Here is a 20751-nt window from a genome sequence, read left to right as displayed (position 1 = left end):
TATCACCAAGAATCTAGTTTCTGTTGGTCAAATGGTTGAACAAGGCTTGCAGGTCAGATTTAATCCTCATGGATGCTTTGTTGAGGATATGAAAAATAAAGGTCGCTTGATAGCAAAAGGAAAGAAGAAGGGCAGAATGTTTACATTGGATGCAGACATGTCTGAATTGAGTGCAGCAATGTTTGCACATGGGACTGGTGTAGTTGCAGATATTGATATCTGGCATAAACGCATTGGTCATGTTAATGTACAATGACTTAAATCAATGCATGCCCAAAATATTGTTGCAGGATTGCCTAAATTCAAGGTTGCAAAAATGCATAAGGTATGTGAAGCCTGCCAATTTGGAAAACAAGCAAGGAAACCATTTCCTAGACATGTTCAAGAGAGTAAGAAGCCATTGGAATTAATCCACTCTGATGTGTGGACTACTAAAGCTGCATCTCTTGGAGGCTGTCATTATTTTGTCACTTTTATTGATGACTATAGCAGAAAAGTTTGGGTGTATTTTATGAAAAAGAAAAGTGAAGTTCTTGGGCATTTCAAAACTCTTAAAGCTATGGTTGAAAAAGAAACAAGGCTGCGAATAAAATGCCTAAGGTCAGATGGAGGGGGAGAGTACCTCTCAAATGAGTTTGCAAGGTTCCTGCAGGAGCATGGTATAAAGCAGCAATATTCATGCAGTCATACCCCACAACAAAATGGAATTGCAGAAAGGAAAAATAGGCATATTGGAGAGGTATCTCGTGCCATGCTCAATGAAAAAGACTTGCCAGATTTTTACTGGGCTGAAGCAGCTGCTACGGCAGTCTATATAATGAACAGGACTCCCACTGCAGCAATACATGGGATGACTCCAGAGGAGAGGTATACTGGTAGGAAACCAGATATTTCTCATTTGAAGATTTTTGGTTGCATTGCCTATGTACATGTGCCAGATGAGTTGAGATCCAAGTTGGATCCAAAAGCTGAGAAGTGCATCTTTATTGGTTACTATCTGAGCAAAAAGGGTATAGATGCTATAACCCTTCTACTCGTAAGTTTACAGTGAGTAGAGATGTTGTTTTTGATGAGATGAGTAGCTGGTATAAACTAGTAAATGTGATCGATGATGTAGATGCACAAAATGGTAATGCTGCACAGAATTCACAGCAGCAGTCACAAAATATTAGTGGACCTGGAGTCTCCTCTAGTAGTGGTTCACATTCTTCGCCATGGACAGGTAGATTAAGATCAGGAGAATCTTCTCAAAGCAATGCAGATAGTGGTATTCAGGTATCACGAAAATGAAAAGAGAAGGTAGATCAGCCCATGTTTGATGTGAATGCAGGTCACTCTTATGTGGATGGTGAATCCAGTGGCTCAGAACAAAGCATTGATGATGAGTTGGGTATTCCTTCTATTGTTACACCTGGAGTAAGGAAGACCAGGGATGTTTTGAGAGCACCTGGGAGTGAACCTACTTTGCGCAGGTCTACCAGAGCTAGGTATCCTGTGGATAGGCTGAAATATGATGGATTTACAGCCATTCACTATGCATATATGGTCAAAGTGATACAGGAACCATAACCCACTTCTTTTGAGCAAGCCATGGAAAAAGAAAAATGGGAGAAAGCCATGGATGAAGAAATGGATGCCTTGGAAGCAAATGCTACATGGGAATTGGTACCTTTGCCTAAAGGTAAGAATGCAATTGGCTGTAAGTGGGTTTATAAGGTGAAGCACAATGCAGATGGTTCTGTGAACAGATACAAGGCAAGATTAGTAGTCAAGGGGTATGCACAAACATATGGCATTGATTATGAAGAAACATTCAGTCCGATTGCAAGGATGGCAACCATAAGAGCAGTCATTGCTATGGCTGCATCAAAGGAATGGTCTTTACATCATATGGATGTAAAGAATGCCTTCTTGCATGGTGATTTGCAAGAAGAGGTCTATATGAAGCAGCCACCAGGTTATGTGCATGCTGTTCATCCTGAGTTTGTTTACAGGTTGAAGAAAGCCTTGTATGGCTTGAAGCAAGCACCTAGAGCATGGTCTGACAAGATAGGACAGTATCTTGTCACTATTGGCTTTCAGTTTTCCAAGGCAGATTTCTCACTTTATGTGAGAAAAACAAAGAAAGGTATTATGCTACTTGTCATTTATATTGATGATTTGATTATGACAGGTGACAGTGATGAAGATATCCTTCATGTGAAAATGCTATTGAAGCAAAAGTTTGAGATGAAGGATTTGGGAGAGGTGCGTTATTTCTTGGGCATTGAGGTGATTAGATCACCAAGTGGAATATAGCTCTTGCAGAGGCAGTATGGATTGGATATGCTGTCCAAATATGGGATGACAGGCTGTAAGCCTATTTCAGTTCCTTTGGAGCAGAATGTGAAGCTGAGCGCAGATGCAGGTGAGCTTCTGGAAGACCCTACTATGTACAGACGCATAGTACGAAGTTTGATTTATATGACTATTACCAGGCCAGATTTGAGCTATGCTGTTGGATTGGTAAGTCAGTTTATGCAGGCTCCAAGGAAACCGCATTTAGATGCGGCTAGACGCATACTCAGGTATGTGAAGTCCACATTGCAGTATGGACTATTTTATGTGACTGGGGTTCGGATATAGTTGCATGGATACACTGATGCTGATTGGGCTGGTAGCATTTCTGATAGGCGATCTACCAGTGGATATGTGTTCTCTTTTGGGAGTGCTGCAGTCACTTGGAGCAGCAAGAAACAGCCTACAGTTGCCTTGTCGAGCACAGAGGCTGAGTACAGGGGTGCAACAATGGCTGCATGTGAGGTAGCTTGGTTGCATAAGCTACTTTATGATATGCATTAGTCTACAGATGGGCCAGTTGTCATTTATTGTGACAACATGAGTAGTATACACTTGGCAAATAACCAAGTCTATCATGCTAGAACAAAGCACATTGAGGTGCATTATCACTATGTGCGGGAGAGGGTTTTACTAGGTCTTATTGATCTAGTTTATGTCAGCATAGAGGATCAGGCAGCTAACATATTTACGAAGGCATTGGGCGCAGAGAAGCTGCGCAAGTTCAGAGACCTACTTGGTGTGCAGGAATTGGGATTGAGCTCGAGGGGGAGTGTTGAGATATCGAGCTCCACTCGTGATATGCCAAGGTGACCGTTGTGCATTTATGTGACCGACTTGTCAGTTTTGCAGATGCGGTTGGTACACCGCCCATGAATAATAGCTAGATGACAGCTATCCTTATCTACTCTAGTTCGTGGCTCAGTTAGTATGCCACCTTAGTTAGTTGAGTTTGGTTTGAGACCCATTTATAGGGTTCTTCTATTTCTTTGTACTAGAATTCTTTTTGACTTACACAACTAAGAAGAGAAAAATTGTTTTCAGCCTCCACCTCTATGTGTATTCCCCCATTGTGTAAGCAAGAAAGCTACAAGTGAGACTCCTTCCTTCTCTCCCACAATCTTGACAAAAATCTCAAATGTGATGGGCCTAAATATGTCAATAAGTGCCTAAGCTATCAAAGGATAAAAGCAAGGCATGCCAAAATGTAAGGTAAGCTTCAACTGCTTGATATCCCTTAGACGAAGTGAAAATTCTTTTAGCATGGATTTCATGTTAGGGTTGCCTTCTACTCCAAGGAGGATATACCTCTATCAAGGTGATTGTGGATATGCAAACAAAGGTTTCTCAGTATCTCATTTTTGTCAAGATAAAATATAAGGCTCCAAACATGACAAGGTTATTTTGTCAAGGACATTTTTAAACTTCATGTGTTGTCAAAAAGGAAAATTAGTAATTGAGATTTTCTCTTTAATTATATATTATTGAAGAGCTTATTTGAAGTTATTAGTATATAGCTATGCTTTAGGAAAGTATATCATGCACAAAATGGTGGCCAAACAGAGTGAGTCAATCAAGTCATAGAAGAATCCTTACGGCATATTGTTGTAGAGAACCTAAGTGGTGGATGCAACATCTATCCTTACTGGAATTTCCTCCTAACATGTAGGTGCGTGAAAATGCTTAACCATGAATATGTCACTACATGCAAAAAAATTGGACAAGTAGTGTAAATGTCATTGGCTTGACTTTTCAATGCCTACCCACATTAGGAGTTTTGTTAATGGATGGGAGTCGTAGGTCATAGCTCACATGTTTGCAACATCGTTTTGTCACTTAGTTTTAAAGTGCATTCATACTATAGGAAGTTTGCTCTTTGCTGACAAGATTTGTGGCCTCTTTGAAATATTTGTGGCCCCAAGAAAAATTTTAAGCGTTTGGCATGTTTGCCACTTAGCGAGGGCGAGGAACCTTAGTAAAATGGAAAAATTGTGAGATGTTAATAGGGAGAGAAAAAACATAGTGTAATGAGGAAAAGACCTACAATAGCTGATAGAGGCTTGCATGGATTCAGAGCTTGATTGCTATGTGCTAAAGATGGAGTCGTGGTATACAATCAACTACTACAATTCCTCTATTCCCTGACTATGACTAGGAGATTTTGTTTTTAGCTTCTCTTTCTTTTTCTCATTTTGTAGAAAATAGGGTGAGTTAAGTCTTTTGATTAAGCTATTGTTGTTGACAAGAGAGGCATTAAGAGGGATTTTCCACTTCGTGTTGTTGATGGTGTATGTCACATATTAGAGGTTTCTCATCATCAAGAAAAGGAAAATGAGAAATGTAGTGTTTGAGGGATTGGTGTGTTGTTGCAAAGACTATGTACTATTATCAAAGGCTGAATATGCTACTCAAGATAGTGGAGAATTTGAAGAATTTATAGTAAAGAAAGAATAAAATTGTAGGTTCCTTTGGGAATGGAAAATTTTTCTCATGTGAGGATATTTTATACTCACATAATCTTAAATTTTGTTTTCTTGAAGTTATATGGGTCTTGAAGGCTTTGTATTATTCTATGAAAGAAGCATATGCTAAAATACATGCTTTTCCACACTAGAAAATATATATATTTAAAAAAAAAGGCAATTCTTTACTTGCATTCCTACAATCCTCGTAGCAGTGTCCACACTTTGCAACAAGTTTTGAAGCTTTGTAGTGTTTACAGGGAAGAACATGCTAACATATATATTTGTTTTTGCACTAAGATAAGAATTTAGAATTATAAGACATTGTTTGTTGCCTACAACCCTACATTTTCTGCAGCTACAGTTGCAATTCTGTAGTGGTAACTGTGCAACAACAAGTCTTGAAATCTTGTAGTGTTTTATCATAGAAGAGTATGCTAAAATGCATGCTATTTCATGTTGAAGTATAGATTTGGAATTAAAAGAGGTAGCTCACTACTCATATCTCCATAGTCTCTTTAGCAATGCTTGCAACTTTGCACCTGCAGTTCCTGAAGGGGGTTACTGCTCCTAAAGGAAATTTGTAAAACTGAAAGTTTAAACTATTAAAAGGATGGATTGATCTCCCAATGTAAGTAAGTGATATAGGGAACCTTGTTTTGCTTGTTATGGTGTTGATTTGAAAACTTTTGTTAAGGGAGATTATTGGCTTTTATTGTGTGGTGTTGTCTTGGGAGTCGCGGTCGGCCACCCAATTTACCTACCAACTTCTTACCACCAAAGCATCGAGATGACTCCATTCCAAGCCTTGAATATGCAAGACTATCTCACCTTGCTCAACTTCTTTGATGCAATGTTGAATGTGAAAACCTAGAAGAAGCTACTAGAGAAGATGGATGAACATGTTAAGGCTATAAGACATGATATTCAAGCAGCTAACGATTGCTAAAAATCCTACACCAATATTGGAAGATGAGCAAATCCTCAAAGAAAGAGACACGATGCTTCTCTATGTCCACCCAAAGAAGAGCTCGCTCTCATTGGGTGAATTCAAAAAACTAAGCCTAAGATATTATGGAATTTACAAGGTCCTCAATTTCCTAGGAACTAATGCATACAAGTTGCAACTTCTCAAACACTTAAAGATCCACAATGTTTTTCATCATAGTTTGCTAGTGGCTTATGTACCCACCCCAATCATATACTAGACGATCAATAGATTGTAATATCAAGCCACAAAGTCCTTAAACACAACATTTTCAAATCTTTTCAATAATTTCCTATGTTTTTTTTTTCAAAGGGTACATCTAAATGAGATGTGCCAATTTGTAAATAAATCAAATATAACTTAAAGAGAGGACCATCTGAAAAGTTTAGCCTTTCAGAAGATTAGGTGGTGGCATTCAAAAAAAGCTTTGAAGCTGGATATATAGAAGCTCTTGTAAGATAATTTTATCTATCAAGTACAAGATCTTGAATGGCTAGCACTAATGATGATAGTATTAAAGAAATGAAACCAATGGAGATCATGTGTTTATTTCCAAACTCTAAATACTAACATTAAAAGGCATCACTATCCATTGACATTTTAGGATGAGATCTTGGATCATGTTACAATATATGAGAGATAAGCTTTAGATTTTGCTACTACGTCCAAATCAAGCTAGATCTAAATGATCAAAAGAAGGTTGGTTTCACTACTCCTTGGAGGGTCTTTTAATTATAGAATTATGCCATTTTGACTTCTCAATCCTTATTCAAGATTTCATAGCTAGATATATAAGATATTGACTCCATTTATTGGTTCCTTAATTCAAGATTTTATGGATGACTTTGAGTTTTACAATGATAAGTATATTCGTGTCAATAAAGTAAAAGAGCTATTCCAAAGAATTGCAAACAAAGGGCAACTAAACCTTGGCAAATCTAAAGTCCTCTTGCTTGGACATAAAATAAGGTAGAATGGGATTTCTATATGGTAGTCAAGAAATCAATTATTCTACCTTATTTTAGCCCTAGTACAAGAAGGTAGAATGGGAACTTGAAGATAGATTAAGTCATTAAATGCAAGATTGCACTAAATGTAAGTAATATGTCTATCATTGGTGCAAATATTGTGCAAAATGCTAGGCCTTCTAGAATAGATTGTTGGTTCCCAAATTGATGAGGCATCTAGTGAGCTTCAAAATCCTTGAGTGGTGGGGATTAGATTTGATTGGTCCTTTGCCTAAGAGTAGTAACAATAAAGTGCATATCATTAGTGTAATTGTGTATACATAAAGATGAATAGAAGGTAGAGCCACTAGGGCTACAAGAGAGAAAGAGATCTTTGAGTTCCCACATGAGTATATTTGTTGTAGATTTGAGGCTTCATTGGAGATCATCATAGACTTGGGAGATGAGTATAAGTATAAGATTATATAGAAATTAGTATCTATGTCAATAATCAAATTTCGGTACACTGCTCCTCTATGACTCTCAATGCAATGATGTACTATGATCTTTCAATGGTCAAGTCCAAAAATTCCTAGTCAAGTTATCCTAAGCACTAGATTTAGATTTAGATAGAGCACTTTCGGCACATAGAATACCATAAATGTTTGCTACATGTTAGAGATCTTTCTATGTTTTCTATGAAGAGCAATGCATTGTTGCATTATATATTACACAACCTTGTTTGAAGTTCATTCAATATGTAAGCTTCCGTAAGGTAGGTGGGAAAAGTAGAGACTACAAAGGTTCATACTGTGGTATTAACATGTAAAATGAAGTGGATCTTTACAACAAGAAGGCTTTGGATAAGGAACAAAAGATCAACTAAAAGAGAAAGGAGAAAGAAATTTCAAAAGGTGTACTTATGTTAAGTACAACTAAGGCTTAGATTATACTTTCTAGACCAAATTTGTCACTGCGAGAAGGCCTTTGTGCAGGACATTTGCAAATGGCAACAACAAATTGAAGGACATAAACGGGACTCTACATAGGAACAAGGTCAATGCTGGTAAAAGGCTGATGCTTAATCATACATCCCTTACATGAAGGTGATTTCGAATGATAGATGAAACCTATGAAGGGCTAAATGTGTGATGAAGAAATTGAACCCTAATAGCTTAATAGGTTTGATGAAGAAATTGAAGATTGAGGAGTTGGTGCTTTAGGAGCCAAGTAGTTAAGAGTTGTGCCTAGGCCACATGAAACTTTAGAAGTGTAGAGAGGTTAGAAAAGTAAGTGGTTGTTAACCTTAGCATAAGTGAAAAAGGCACAACCTAACAATTTTGAAGGGATGTAAAAAATGCCAAGAAATGCAATGACTGCTTTTGCTGGGATGTATCACCAACAAGGAGAGCTCAAGGCTACATCGGGAGAGGTGATACAATCAAGGAGGACCTAGTGGCTGCATGGAGAGGAGAAGACAAGGAAGCATAGCTATAGGAAGAGGAATGATAAAGAAAGGCAGATCAAGGGAGCTGCTACCATGAGCTGCATAACCTGAGAGGAGAAGGTTTCTACTGTTAGGCAGATCAAGGGAGCTGCTACCATGAGCTGCATACACTGAGAGAAGGTTTCTACTATTAGGCAGATCAAGGGAGCTGCTACCATGAGCTGCATACACTGAGAGGAGCTGGAGATTTCTACTATTAGGCAGATCAAGGGAGCTGCTACCATGACCTGCATACACTGAGAGAAGGTTTCTACTATTAGGCAGATCAAGGGAGCTGCTACCATGAGCTGCATACACTGAGAGGAGCTGGAGGTTTCTACTATTAGGCAGATCAAGGGAGCTGCTACCATGAGCTGCATACACTGAGAGAAGGTTTCTACTATTAGGCAGATCAAGGGAGCTGCTACCATGAGCTGCATACACTGAGAGGAGGAGGTTTCTACTATTGAGAGCTGGTTGCTTTGTCTTCCTTAATTTGGAATTCGTATTGCATGTTGGGTCCTTCTCCGTCCCCTGCAGAGCTCTTGGTGGATGTTTTGGAGTCTGCGAGCTATTGATTGAGTTGAGACAACGGAGCCTCCCTATCGATACATGTCTAGTGTCAGTACCTTTCTCCTGTTTATGCGCAGTAGCACGATGTGAAGGCTGAGAGAGAGTGCTGTTTGTATTCCTGGTTAGCTTGGATTGTCAGCTTTCATCATTGCCAGACATCCTGTACCCTTCATCTCCTCCATGAATGAGCAGGACAGTTTTGAATTATCCTATCTTCTTTCCCTGATCAAGTGCTGAGCGTCTTTGGACCTTGTTTGGTGAACACAGTAGCCATTTTTTGGTACCCAAAAATGGCAGCACACTATTGGGATGTAGCAGCCTGGCTGATGATTGCACTAGCAACAGGGATAACATACTGTTCTGTCCCTCCATATTCATATGTAATCAAGGGAGAATCAGGGTAGAATATCTATGGCAGGATTCTAGGCAGTATAGCGTTGAATTGCTGCAGTACACTGGAGGTCAGTACAGGCTTGTAGTGGCATGCCAGACTGCAGGAATCTATTAACAGGTTTCAAGAGTTCAGCAGGACCTCTTAGTCTCTCTATTCTCTATTCCTTGATCATTGCCACAGAAATCATGGTGGTTTGCACAGAAAATAATCTTGGGTCACAACCCAAGTCACGATAGGTACAGCAGATGGGATCTAAAATAATATTTATTATGATTATGATTATGATTTGATAGATCTACAACCGGAGATTGAGGGTTGGAGCAGACGCTTGACAGTGGCAAATCAGAGGTTGGGAAGTTTCTCTACCGCTCCATGATCTTTACAGCATCTTTCTTAATCTGAGGTAGATATAGCAGGCAGTGTGTTGGAAGATTGAACAGAAATCAGTAGATATCAGATCTCATTCTTATCTAAGGCATCTACTGTCGCTCTAAGGAATGGCCAGTCAATACAGCAATCGCAGCAGCAGAAATTTCACTACTTTTCTTCTCTCTTATGATCTTTCCTTGATGCTAATCATTTTTTACCTTTTGTCATGAGTTATAACCATATAGGCTTCCGGAATGGACCAATATGCAGTGGTATTTGCCAAGTAGACATATTGTTCATTGGACTCTATATAGATATGATTAATCATACACATGTTCATGGTATGTATTATGGTTGTCAGCAAAATTTATTAATTCCGAGTTGGCTAAAGGGTGAATCACTCGAGCTGCTTTGTGAGTTGGATTGTAGAGGTCTATTCAAGATTGTCAATAGATAGCCTTGATTACATGATATTAATGGATGAACTCTCTTAGTAGAGAACATAATATTCAAAGCACAAGAAGGTTGGTGGAGGATGCAGAGGAGGTACCCTTGTTATTGATTTGGAGAGGTCAAGGGGTGCTCTACCCTGCACCATGTTTGCTACAAAGGGCTCTTCCTTTTCTCCTCACTACATGTGAGGGATATTACCAATCTTTGTTTGTTTCTCTATCTGTGAGCTACAAATGCAGTCCTCTTGTCCCTTTCTTTTAAACAAATGCAACCATATTTTGAGATGAGGACAATCCATTTTTCGTGGAAGCTGGGAATTGAACTCATGCACTCATGCCCATATGTATACACAAGTTAACGTAATGTTTGTAAGCCTACCTTAATCTCTAAGGTACCAATATCACTTTCAACACAAGCCTAAGCAAACAAAATTTATATTAATGAAGATTAATTTTCTACATTGCCAAATAACTAAGCCCTGGATAAATCATCACCATTATGTTGTATCGAATATCACAGTGTAACTCATGCTAATGCTATATAATGAAGCTCTCAGAATCAAAATAATTTAAAGATTATGGGATCTCACAATCAAGTTGGGCTAGCTCATCAAATACAAGAATTGTTAAAGTAGTGCAATAAGCAAGCAGCTAATGTTCCCAACACAATCAAGACTACATGCTCACTACATGTAAAGTTTTGGTTTTGGTGGCACTTACAATTATCTCATTTTAAAATGTTCCCCTATTAACGTTATCCATTTTCCACTCTTTATTATATTGTTGGAGAAGATGTGTAACTCTTCTTCTTTTCTCAATGCTCTATTTCTCTTATTGTTGCTTGTATGCACAATAATCAGACCTCTAAAAGTTTCACACTCAACCCATCACTAGAACAATTTCACATATCATATGTTGAAAGCATTCCCTGGATTGCTTGTATGTTCAATTCCACACCTTCCCCGCCAAATATAAAAGCATGTATAATTGTTTGAGGATACTACATAACTATTCTAGGAATAACTATCTTAAAATCCATGTAACAACCTATCGAAATGAATTTTATGTCTTATGACCCGTGTTACAACCTAAGGAGAAAAATTTAATAACTAGTTTAAAGTACTAACCATCCAACAAAGAAAACATTAATTTGATGCCCAGTACTCTTGCAAAAGACCATCGAGGGGGTAAGCCAAATATGTCATCCTCTTTTCACATGTCTCACAATGTTTTCTAAAGGTTATTTCCACAGAGAGTGTTTATCATATCATTTAAATGGCCATATCCAATTTTCACCATTGGGTTATCCTTGTTTTTGAAATGTAAAAAATGATATATTTACATCGTTAGATATTTACGCACCAAAAAGGTTTGGATTCTTATAATCTTTTGGAATACAAAGGTTTGATACTTCCATTTAATCGATGCTTTCATATAATGGTTGCAACATGAAAGCAAAAAGAATTCAAAATGGGCATCCGAAAATATTTCTATCTCTTTACAACTTGTAAAAGATAGCTACAAGAAAAAGGTTGCCTTCTATTTGCATTTCCATTAGGTGCGTGTAACTGAGGATGCTCAAAGGTGGATTAAGGCCCCGTAAAGGCACAAGCACTTGTATGCATTGAAGTAGGCTCATTGCACTCACACCTTCAGGCACTTAACTATAGATAGTAGGGACTCTAGCCATAAGAGGAACGCATTTGCTTTCACAAGATTAGGAGCATCCATTCACTTTCCACTCATGAGCTCGCATTCACATCTATACACACACTTGCCCTGGCACACTTTCATGGATTTCCATGTTGTGAAGTTCACGTAGTATATTGGGGTAATCCACACCTTAATGGGGCACACTCACATGACTCATAGTTATTTAGAGTCCTAATAAAAGCCCATAAAAACTTTAACACTTTAGTTCTAGACACTTTGTGGATATATAAAAGAATCATTCAAAAGATCATGCAGGTACAATTTGACAGGTCTTCGGAACTATTATTTCTCCCTTTTTAAGAAAATGTTCCATGCACAATTGATCTTTTAATACATGGGGAGGTATTGAGGTCAAGACAATTTCAAGTAATTTATTAAAACTACCTACCCAATCTACTAGATTAGTATCATAAAATCTCCATCAACTCAAATGAGTCTTATGAAATGGTGTAGAACCTTCATGGATGACTAAATGCTCTATATTTTTAAACGTTTTTAAAATGATGTTAGGCTTCTAAAGAATGCCATATCATTGTACTAGTACAAAGGTGGTCTTCACAATTCCGTATCCAAGCATGTGAAAACGTAGTCATCTAACATCATTCTGAAGCTCTTGAAAAGTTGGCTCTAGATTAACAAGGTATACCTTCTCAATTATAAAGTTCTACAACTCATATCGAAATGCTAATCCCCTCCTCATTTGTCTCATGGAATATTACGAGTTTTAAAAGCAGCAAAATGATCTCAAAGATTTATTTTTGTAAGCCTTTTTTCTTTTCAAGTTTTAAGTTGGACCTAGTGTTCTTTCAATATGCTATTGGTAATGCAAAACGGATCGCAAAAAGCTTGATGTGATTCACAACTTCTAAAACATTAAAATCAAAAGTAAGCAAAAGGTATATATAGAAATGTGTGATTTATTATTGTATCGATAAAGGGTTGTGATTACTTCAGGGGCCATAGTGAGCGCTAGAATCTTGTACATACAAGTATTGGAAACCAACATTATTACGTAAGAAACTAAATAAAGTTGTTGATGGATACATTAAATAACGAATCATCTCCCAATGTTATGATTCTTTTAAGAGAAATTATTACTTTGCTTAAAATGTTCTAGCTTGATCCATGCAATAAAATATGTGAATTGAGAGCCAACTTTCAAGTTTTTCTAACAATATTGATTCCTACTTGAGTTGAGGGTTGTAATATAGCAAAATCAAAAAAGGGAAACTTGAAAGTTCCTCATCTATAGTGTTCTTATCATTACATGTTAAGAAAAATTATACATGACATTACAAATATAAGAATTAATGTCCTATAGAAACAATGAAGGATGAGAATTTTGAAGGCTTTTCTTCATTCACTTTTAAGCTTGTATATTTTTGTTTTCATGTTTTATTTTCCTAGGATAGACTTCTAGTATGAGCATCTTGATATAAAGGGTAGGTATATGAATGAATAAAGAATTTATTTTGCACGACTAGCAACTCTCCTCTCCAACTCCTCTTGGTTAGCCCCAAGTACTCTATCTATTTCTTTACCATTCTTGAAAAAAATGAAGGTAGGAAATCCTTGTACATCCAAGTCAGCTACTAAATCCTGTAATACAAAATAAATGCAACATAAGGAGATGCTATTAAAATTGTGTGTGTGTGTGTGTGTGTGTGTGTGTGTGTGTGTGTGTGTGTGTGTGTGTGTGTGTGTGTGTGTGTGTGTGTGTGTGTGTGTGTGTGTGTGTGTGTGTGTGTGTGTGCACGCACGCACGCATGCGTGCGTGCGCGTGTGCGTGTGCATGTGCGCGTGCGTGTGCATACATGCACATGTGTGCATGCGTGTGCACCCGCAAATGTGTCCACATTATGTTGTATGTGCACTTGCTTCGACAACAAAGTAGTAGAGTAGTAGTAATGGTAGTGGTAGTGGTAGTGGTAGTAATGGTGGTAGTAGTGGTGGCAATCATAGTGGTGGTGGTGGTGGTTTAGCAAGAATAGGAGTAGGAGGTGGAGGAGGAGGAGGTGGTGGTGATGGTGGTGGTGGTGGTGGTGGTGGTGGTGGTTGAGTAGGAATTGTGCTAGTATACCTACTAGGTTGTAGAGAAGGAAAACTTAAGTGTGATAGATTTCCTTCTTCTAAACATATTGAAGTTCTTGATCTCAAAACTATCATACTTTAGATAGGAAAAGTACCTTGAAATGGTCCACATCTACTCGTAGAAAGACAACTTGTCGATACCTCCTTGAAAGCTCCAAGACAAATGGACACATAAATCTACAAGGTCCACACCATGTGGCTGTAAAATCTACCACCACCTTCACATAACCAAAAATATATCATTAATGGGAGGACATGATTGAAAAATCTTAAGTTTTTATGAAGAATCTCTACACATGATCTTGATATCAAACTATAATGGAGATCTTTTTTAATAATAGGGAATGAAACCCAAGCCTTCATGTAGGCTTATAACTTTATAAAACTAAGAAATGTATAATGGTTTACAATGTATACTTCCAAGTAAAGAGAAACAAAAGGTAAAACATTCTCAACTTAATGCACTTCTTTATACTAACTACTCATATCTTCAACAAAGCAGTAGAGTGTTAAGAGATTTGCAACTAATCTTACAAAATAAGGAGTATGGTATTGTTCTGTGTGTCTATGTGTTTGTGTGACTGAGATATAATGAATACATTAGTGTTTCTAAGCCTAGTATGATTTACAAAAACTTTTCAACTTCAACATTACATACCAATCTAGACTGAGAAGAGGCATCTTGCAACATTCGATGCAAAGATGTTGTTGTGGTGCACTCTTGAACAAAGCCATATTCACCCATTTGGACAAACTAATAGGTTTCCTTCTCTTTGATAGATGAGCAAATGTAAAGGTTTTGAAGACACATATTTATAGTAAAGATAAAGTGAATGAATTTGCATATGTTTTTCTTTTCTCTCATGAAAGGCTCGATCAAGTCAGCGCATGATTAGATGGTAGCATTTTTGCTCTATTATGTAAATGAGAGACACTAGCTTTCATATCAAAATATCTTAGGCTTGTCCACCATCATCTATATCCAATATCACTATTTCAAACCATTTGAAAGATTGTGGGAATTATAATTGGGCACCTTTCTACTTTAGAGAAGGTTCTTTAAAAGTGAGATGAAAAGGATGTTCCCCACTCGAAAATGAATCTTTTCCACAATTCCTAACATTGGCCTACTTATTTTTTGTGTTTTTTTCAATATCATTAAAAACATCAATGATGGCTTGATTTCTCATTCAACCTTAAAAAGTCTATAAACTATATGATTGACAGTCATATTCCTTAAGGTCAACTCTACCATGCAAAATTGTTTAGTTATGATCAAACATGTGGTATTAAATTATTGCATTCTTTGTCAACGCATTTGACAAAGTAGATATGTCAAATTTAAGCCTAATATGCCCTCAACTTTAGTGCTTGGAAAAACATAGGAATCATGAAGTAGAAAGTGAAACTTTGGAAATATGGATAAATATAAACTACCACTTTGTGTGATGGGGAGAAAAGTAGATTGTGTGGCCCATTGCATATTTTTGCAAAACAAAATAGCCTTATTCAAAATAAAAGTGTAAGTCCATTTTGTTTGACCAAATGATTTGCCCTTTTATAATGCAATTATTGTGGCGTTCAATGGTATTTGTTGATGGGATTAACGCCCATCTTTTTCACCCACAGGTAGAGCACCCTTAAGAGTAAGGAATCATGGAGCTATCTATTTATGGGTTTGTAACCTTTGACCTCCCACAATCAGTGCATCCTCCCAACAATTGGGCTATTGCTTATTGTTAACAAAGGATTTGTTTTCTTGATTGTCATGTAAATGTAAATTGAAGGAGGGTGCCTTGACTTGAGACACTCTTCTCCCTCTTTGAAATAGAGAGGAGGGCTAGACACTATCTTTGGTCACTATCTATCTTCCCTCAATCCTCAATATCAACATGGAAAACCCTATTAGCAACTAGAATTTCCATTTAGTGCTCACACTAACCCCTCTAGATCAAACCGTGAGGAGTACATGTGCATAATAAAACTAAGACTAAAACCCTAGGATAGTAGAATATAGAGTCCAACTATTCTTCATTTCAACTAGACTCTTTTCTTAATCTGATTTCACTTTCAATGCTAATTTCTGTAGGCACTATGTGGCCTTTCCAAAAGAATTTCACTTTGTTTGTGTTTTTCTTATCAACAAGTCATTGACAATGTTCTTTTTGGGAAGTATTAGAAATTTAATCCTATAGCCAAAGGCATACACATGCAAACACTCCACATGTCTACCACATGAAGCCTCGGTAAACATTAATGCATTCACATAGTTCTTTATACATGGGTAAATTAGAGGATGTACACATCCACTATTGACCCTTATAGCTAAGCACATGGTATGCTAGAGTGTATTTCTAAAATATAAAGACTTATTAAATCAAAAAGTTGTTTTCCAAGTGTGACGCCAACACGTGTGCTCTATAGAATTGCACAAATGAAAGTCAAAGAAATTGGTGCACATATCGGATGCCGTATGCACACGTAGTGAGAGTCAGAAGGTCCCCAAGAACAAAAGAACTCTACTTTTTGCACAAAATTCAATGAAGAAAGCTTGCATGATATGAACAAGAGACCAATTAGGTGCAATCTCCCCCCATGCCTTGTGTGAGCACTCCACAAAGCATGTATTTTTTATATTATTGATCTTCAAGCTCAAGAAATAGCCCAATTTACAATTAGCACGCTTTTGCTTTTGTGTTTGCTTTTGTGCCACTAAAGAATTAAAGCTATTGGGCGCCCAAGAAGTCAGGCGGTACCCAAATACAATGTTCAATACAAATATTTAAATCGTGCGCCCATGCGCATACAAAAATGATAAATAAATATCAAGTGCTTTAATAAATAAGCGTGTCAAAATATGGATGCCATGCCTAAGATACGCGCCCATAAAAAATTGATGATAATTTGAATACACGCTATCCTCCAATGCTTCCCAATGCCACCGCTGCTTGCTCTACACATCAACTGAAGCATTCACAATTGTTAGAAAAATAATACAATTAAACCAAAAAAAGTGAATACCTAGCAGTCTTCAGCTATAAAAATAAATTGGTTAGAAATCAATCCTAACCTTAATTTATTACGAGTGTGCACTCTAAACTCATAAACGTTTATTAATTTAACTATGTATTTTGCGGAATCACCCGCTATGGAATCACCCACTTACACATTAAATTAACAAAACGCCCGAAAAGGATAGGCGTCCCCATCGACTTTTCGCACAAGAATCCACCTTGTGTATGAGCACCGGTAATAAAATTTTACGGAATCCACCACAAAACCTCACGGAATCCACCGTGGAATATGCCTCCTGGCATCATACCCCCGAGGTGGGATAGCAATTGTCCTCAATTGCTATTAGCTCAATGTGGAGCTAGCAGTGTGGGGAAAGCACTTAGGTCTCTAGCGTGCATCCATTGGGCCTCTTCAACAAGATGATTTTTAAACTTGACCAAATATCTAGAATATCTATGGCCAGTTCTAGTGGTCATAAAATTAGTATCTATCATAGTTTCAGGCTTAAGGATTTCAGTTTCATCATCTAGCAAAGGAGGGTTTTCATAGACAGGGTGTACAGGTAGTTGTCCTCTAAAAGGTCGTAATAAACCGATATGGAAGGTGTTGTGAATTTTCCAATGTTGTGGTAATTCTAGTTTAAATGCATTGTCATTGATTTTGTGTATGATCTTGAATGGTCCATAAAATCTAGGTGCTAATTTGACAACGGGGTGTTTATCTACACTTTGGAATCTGCGTTTTTCAATCGTAACAAAACATAATCATCAACTTTAAAGCTCATAGCCTGTCTTTTCTTGTTTGCTTGTTTTGTATATGATTGCTGAGCTTTGGCAATCATATCTTTAACTTTATCAAAAATAGTAGCATGCATGTTAGCAATATCATCAGTAGTTTGAATTTTGTTTGATAATGATGTAACAGATGTAGGCAATCGATATCCATAAATAACTTCAAATGGTGCTTTCTTTGTAGTTGTATGTGGTGTGTTATTATATGCAAACTGAAGTAAATGTAGATATGTATCCCATGTATGTGGTTTTGAGTTTATGTAGGCACGCAAAAGATCTAAAATAGTACTGTTAGTAGCTTCTGTTTGACCATTTGTTTCAAGATGAAATGCAGATGAAAAATCAATATTTGTTCCTAAGTTAGCAAACAAAGTAATCCAAAAATTATTGCAAAATCTAGAATCAGATCAGAAATAATGACTTTTGGTAAACCATGGTTAGTGAAAGCAGTTTTAAAAAACAATTGAGCAGCTTGAGATGCAGTTAAAGTTTTCTTGCATGGAATAAAATATACTTGTTTGTTGAACCTGTCTACAACAGTCCAAATCATATCATGATTAGCTTTAGTGTTAGGTAGACCAGTGATAAAATCCATTGAAATCTGTTCCCATGATCATGATGGAATGGATAATGGCATTAGTAAACCATATTGTTTACCATGGTGTCTTTTAACTTGTTGACAAATTAAGCATTCGGATACAAAGTTAGATACATCAGTGCCCATATGTGGCCAATAAAAATCTTCAATCAATGTATGCAAAGTAGATATAACTCCTCTATGACCTTGATATGGGGGACAATGAATTTCATGCAAAACAAATGATCGAAATGGAACAGTCACACATAATCTTTTTTCATAAAACATAAATCCATTAGTGTAAGACAATGAATCAATAGGAATCCAATTATTTGCAATTAATTTATTCCAATCAGCTTGAAAAGTAGGATCCTAATGATAAGTATCTTTCATAGGAATAAGGAAATCAAATGATATCACAAAAATATTTTGAATTGTCGATCTTCTACTCAAAGCATCAGCTACAACATTCTCTTTTCTAGGTTGATATTGTATAAGGGGATCAAAACTTTGAATAAAAGCGGCCCATTTAATGTGTCGGTCAGATATTTGTGGTTGACTAAGGAGATGTCTAATGCTTTGTTGGTCAGTTTTGATCATGAATTCAGATCCCATTAAATAATGTTTCCATTGACGTAAAGCTTGTACTACGGCTAGCAATTCTTTGTCATAGGTAGAATATTTAAGTTCAGATGGTTTGAGTTTGCACCTAGAGTAAGCTATGGGATGAGAATCTTGCATAAGGACTACTCCTATTCCAAATCCACTAGCGTCAGTAACTACTAAGAAGAATGGTCTATTGAAGTCAGGTAATTGTAATACAGGAGCATGAGTTAAAGCATGTTTCAACAAATCAAAGGACTTTTGTTGATTGTCAAACCAATTATACACAATACCCTTCTTTAAGAGTTTTGTCAAAGGTAATGCAAGTAATGAGAAATTCCTCACAAATTTTCTGTAAAAGCTAGCAAGACCTAGAAAAGAACGTAATTCATGCACATTTTTGGGTATTGGCCAATTTAAAATTGCTTCTATCTTTTTAGGTTCGTGACTTTAATACCTTCTGATAAAATAATATGTCCTAGATATTCAATTTTTGTTTGAAAGAATTCACTCTTTTCGAGGTTAGCATATAATTGATTGTCTTTTAATAACTTAAAAACTAAAGACAAATGTTCATAATGCTCATTCTCATTTTTACTAAAAACTAATATGTCATGAAAGAAAATAATGACACAATGCTGATGTTTCAGAAATATGCAATTCATCATACGACTGAATGTGGCTAGTGCATTAGTTAAACCAAAATGCATAACTAGAAATTCATAGTGTCCAAATTGTGTTCTAAATGCAGTTTTGAATATATCAGATTTGTCCGATCTTACTTGATGATATCTAGATTTGAATAACTAGAAATTTATAGTGTCCAAATTGTGTTCTAAATGCAGTTTTGAATATATCAGATTTGTCCGATCTTACTTGATGATATCCAGATTTAAGATCGATCTTACTGAATATGGCGGATCCTTGTAGCTTGTCCATAAGATCATCTACCCTAGGAATCGGGTATCTATTCTTAATAGTAATTTTATTTAGGGCACGATAATCAATGCACATGCGATAAGTATTATTTTTCTTCTTTACTAATAAGACAAGTGTACCAAATGGAAAACTACTAGGTCTAATTAATCCTCTGTTAAGTAATTCTTCTATTTGGTTTTGAATTTCTTTCTATTTAATTTGGTTATGTCTATATGGTGCTTTACATGGTGGTTGTCTTCCAGGAATTAAATCTATCTTATGATCTTCAGGACGTGCAGGTGGTAATCCATGTGGTAAATCAACATCAAAACAATCTTGGAATTGGGCAAGAAATTATGCATGCCTGGAATGCATCTATTTTTCTTTAGCTTGAATTTCATTCACCCATATTAAATAGAATTTGTTACTTTTACGTAATGCACATTTAGCCTGAGTATGAGTAAGCAATGGAAAATTATTGGAAGCATGCATACCATGCAATGTGATTTATTTTCCTTGAAAATAAATTTTAATTGAATGCATAGAATAATCTATATCAGGATTGTATTGATGACGCCAAGGCATTCCTAAGATAATGTCACTAGACTGCAAAGGTACAACAAAGAAATTTCTTCATTCAGTATAATCACAAATTTTAATTTCTAAATTATGTGCCTCTTGTGTTCCATTATATCTCGTACCTAGGAATGCAGCCTTGATACGATAATGTGTAGAAACAGTATGTAAATTCAATTCTTTGACTAATTTTGCAGAAATAAAGTCATGTGTACTCCCATCATCATGTAAAATAGTCTTTTCTTTACCATGTACAAAACATTTCATTGTTAATAAAGAATGGGGAGTTGGCATACTTGGCAAAGTATCAGAAGTAGTACCAATGTTGTCATCATCTTCCGTAAAGTCCGGCATCTCTTCACGTTCTTCATCTTCTATTGCTCCCAGATAATTGATATGGATGGATGGCTTTTTGGATTGACAATCGGCTGCTAGATGTCCAGGTTGATGACATTTATA

The 20751-nt window shown here is 36.7% G+C and overlaps 1 protein-coding gene across 1 annotated transcript; it reads right to left on the bottom strand.

Annotated features, from left to right (window-relative positions):
• Positions 1–11590: 11590 nt before the first annotated feature.
• Positions 11591–14588, bottom strand: LOC148010449 (thioredoxin H-type-like). Its single transcript, XM_087671849.1, has 3 exons — positions 14471–14588; positions 13908–14030; positions 11591–13320 (listed from the first exon to the last, which is right to left on the bottom strand). The coding sequence occupies exons 1-3, from the start codon at positions 14555–14557 to the stop codon at positions 13189–13191; spliced, it is 342 nt and encodes a 113-aa protein (XP_087527975.1). The 5' UTR covers positions 14558–14588; the 3' UTR covers positions 11591–13188.
• Between the last annotated feature and the right edge of the window lie 6163 nt (positions 14589–20751).

The sequence above is a fragment of the Lygodium microphyllum genome, chromosome 29 (genome assembly GCF_053477565.2).
Source record: "Lygodium microphyllum isolate KBCC chromosome 29, Lygodium_microphyllum_v1.1.10, whole genome shotgun sequence".
Lineage (NCBI taxonomy): Eukaryota > Viridiplantae > Streptophyta > Polypodiopsida > Schizaeales > Lygodiaceae > Lygodium > Lygodium microphyllum.
Note: the sequence above shows the minus strand (reverse complement) of the source record. Positions and strands in the feature narration are given on the sequence as shown.

Coding starts and splice junctions, on each gene's coding strand:
- LOC148010449 (XM_087671849.1), bottom strand. CDS start 14,557: ATGGGTGAATATGGCTTTGTTCAAGAGTGCACCACAACAACATCTTTG. Junction 14,031..14,470: donor CCTCTTCTCAGTCTAGATTG/GTATGTAATGTT, acceptor GGTTATGTGAAG/GTGGTGGTAGATTTTACAGC. Junction 13,321..13,907: donor TAGATGTGGACCATTTCAAG/GTACTTTTCCTA, acceptor TTTGTATTACAG/GATTTAGTAGCTGACTTGGA.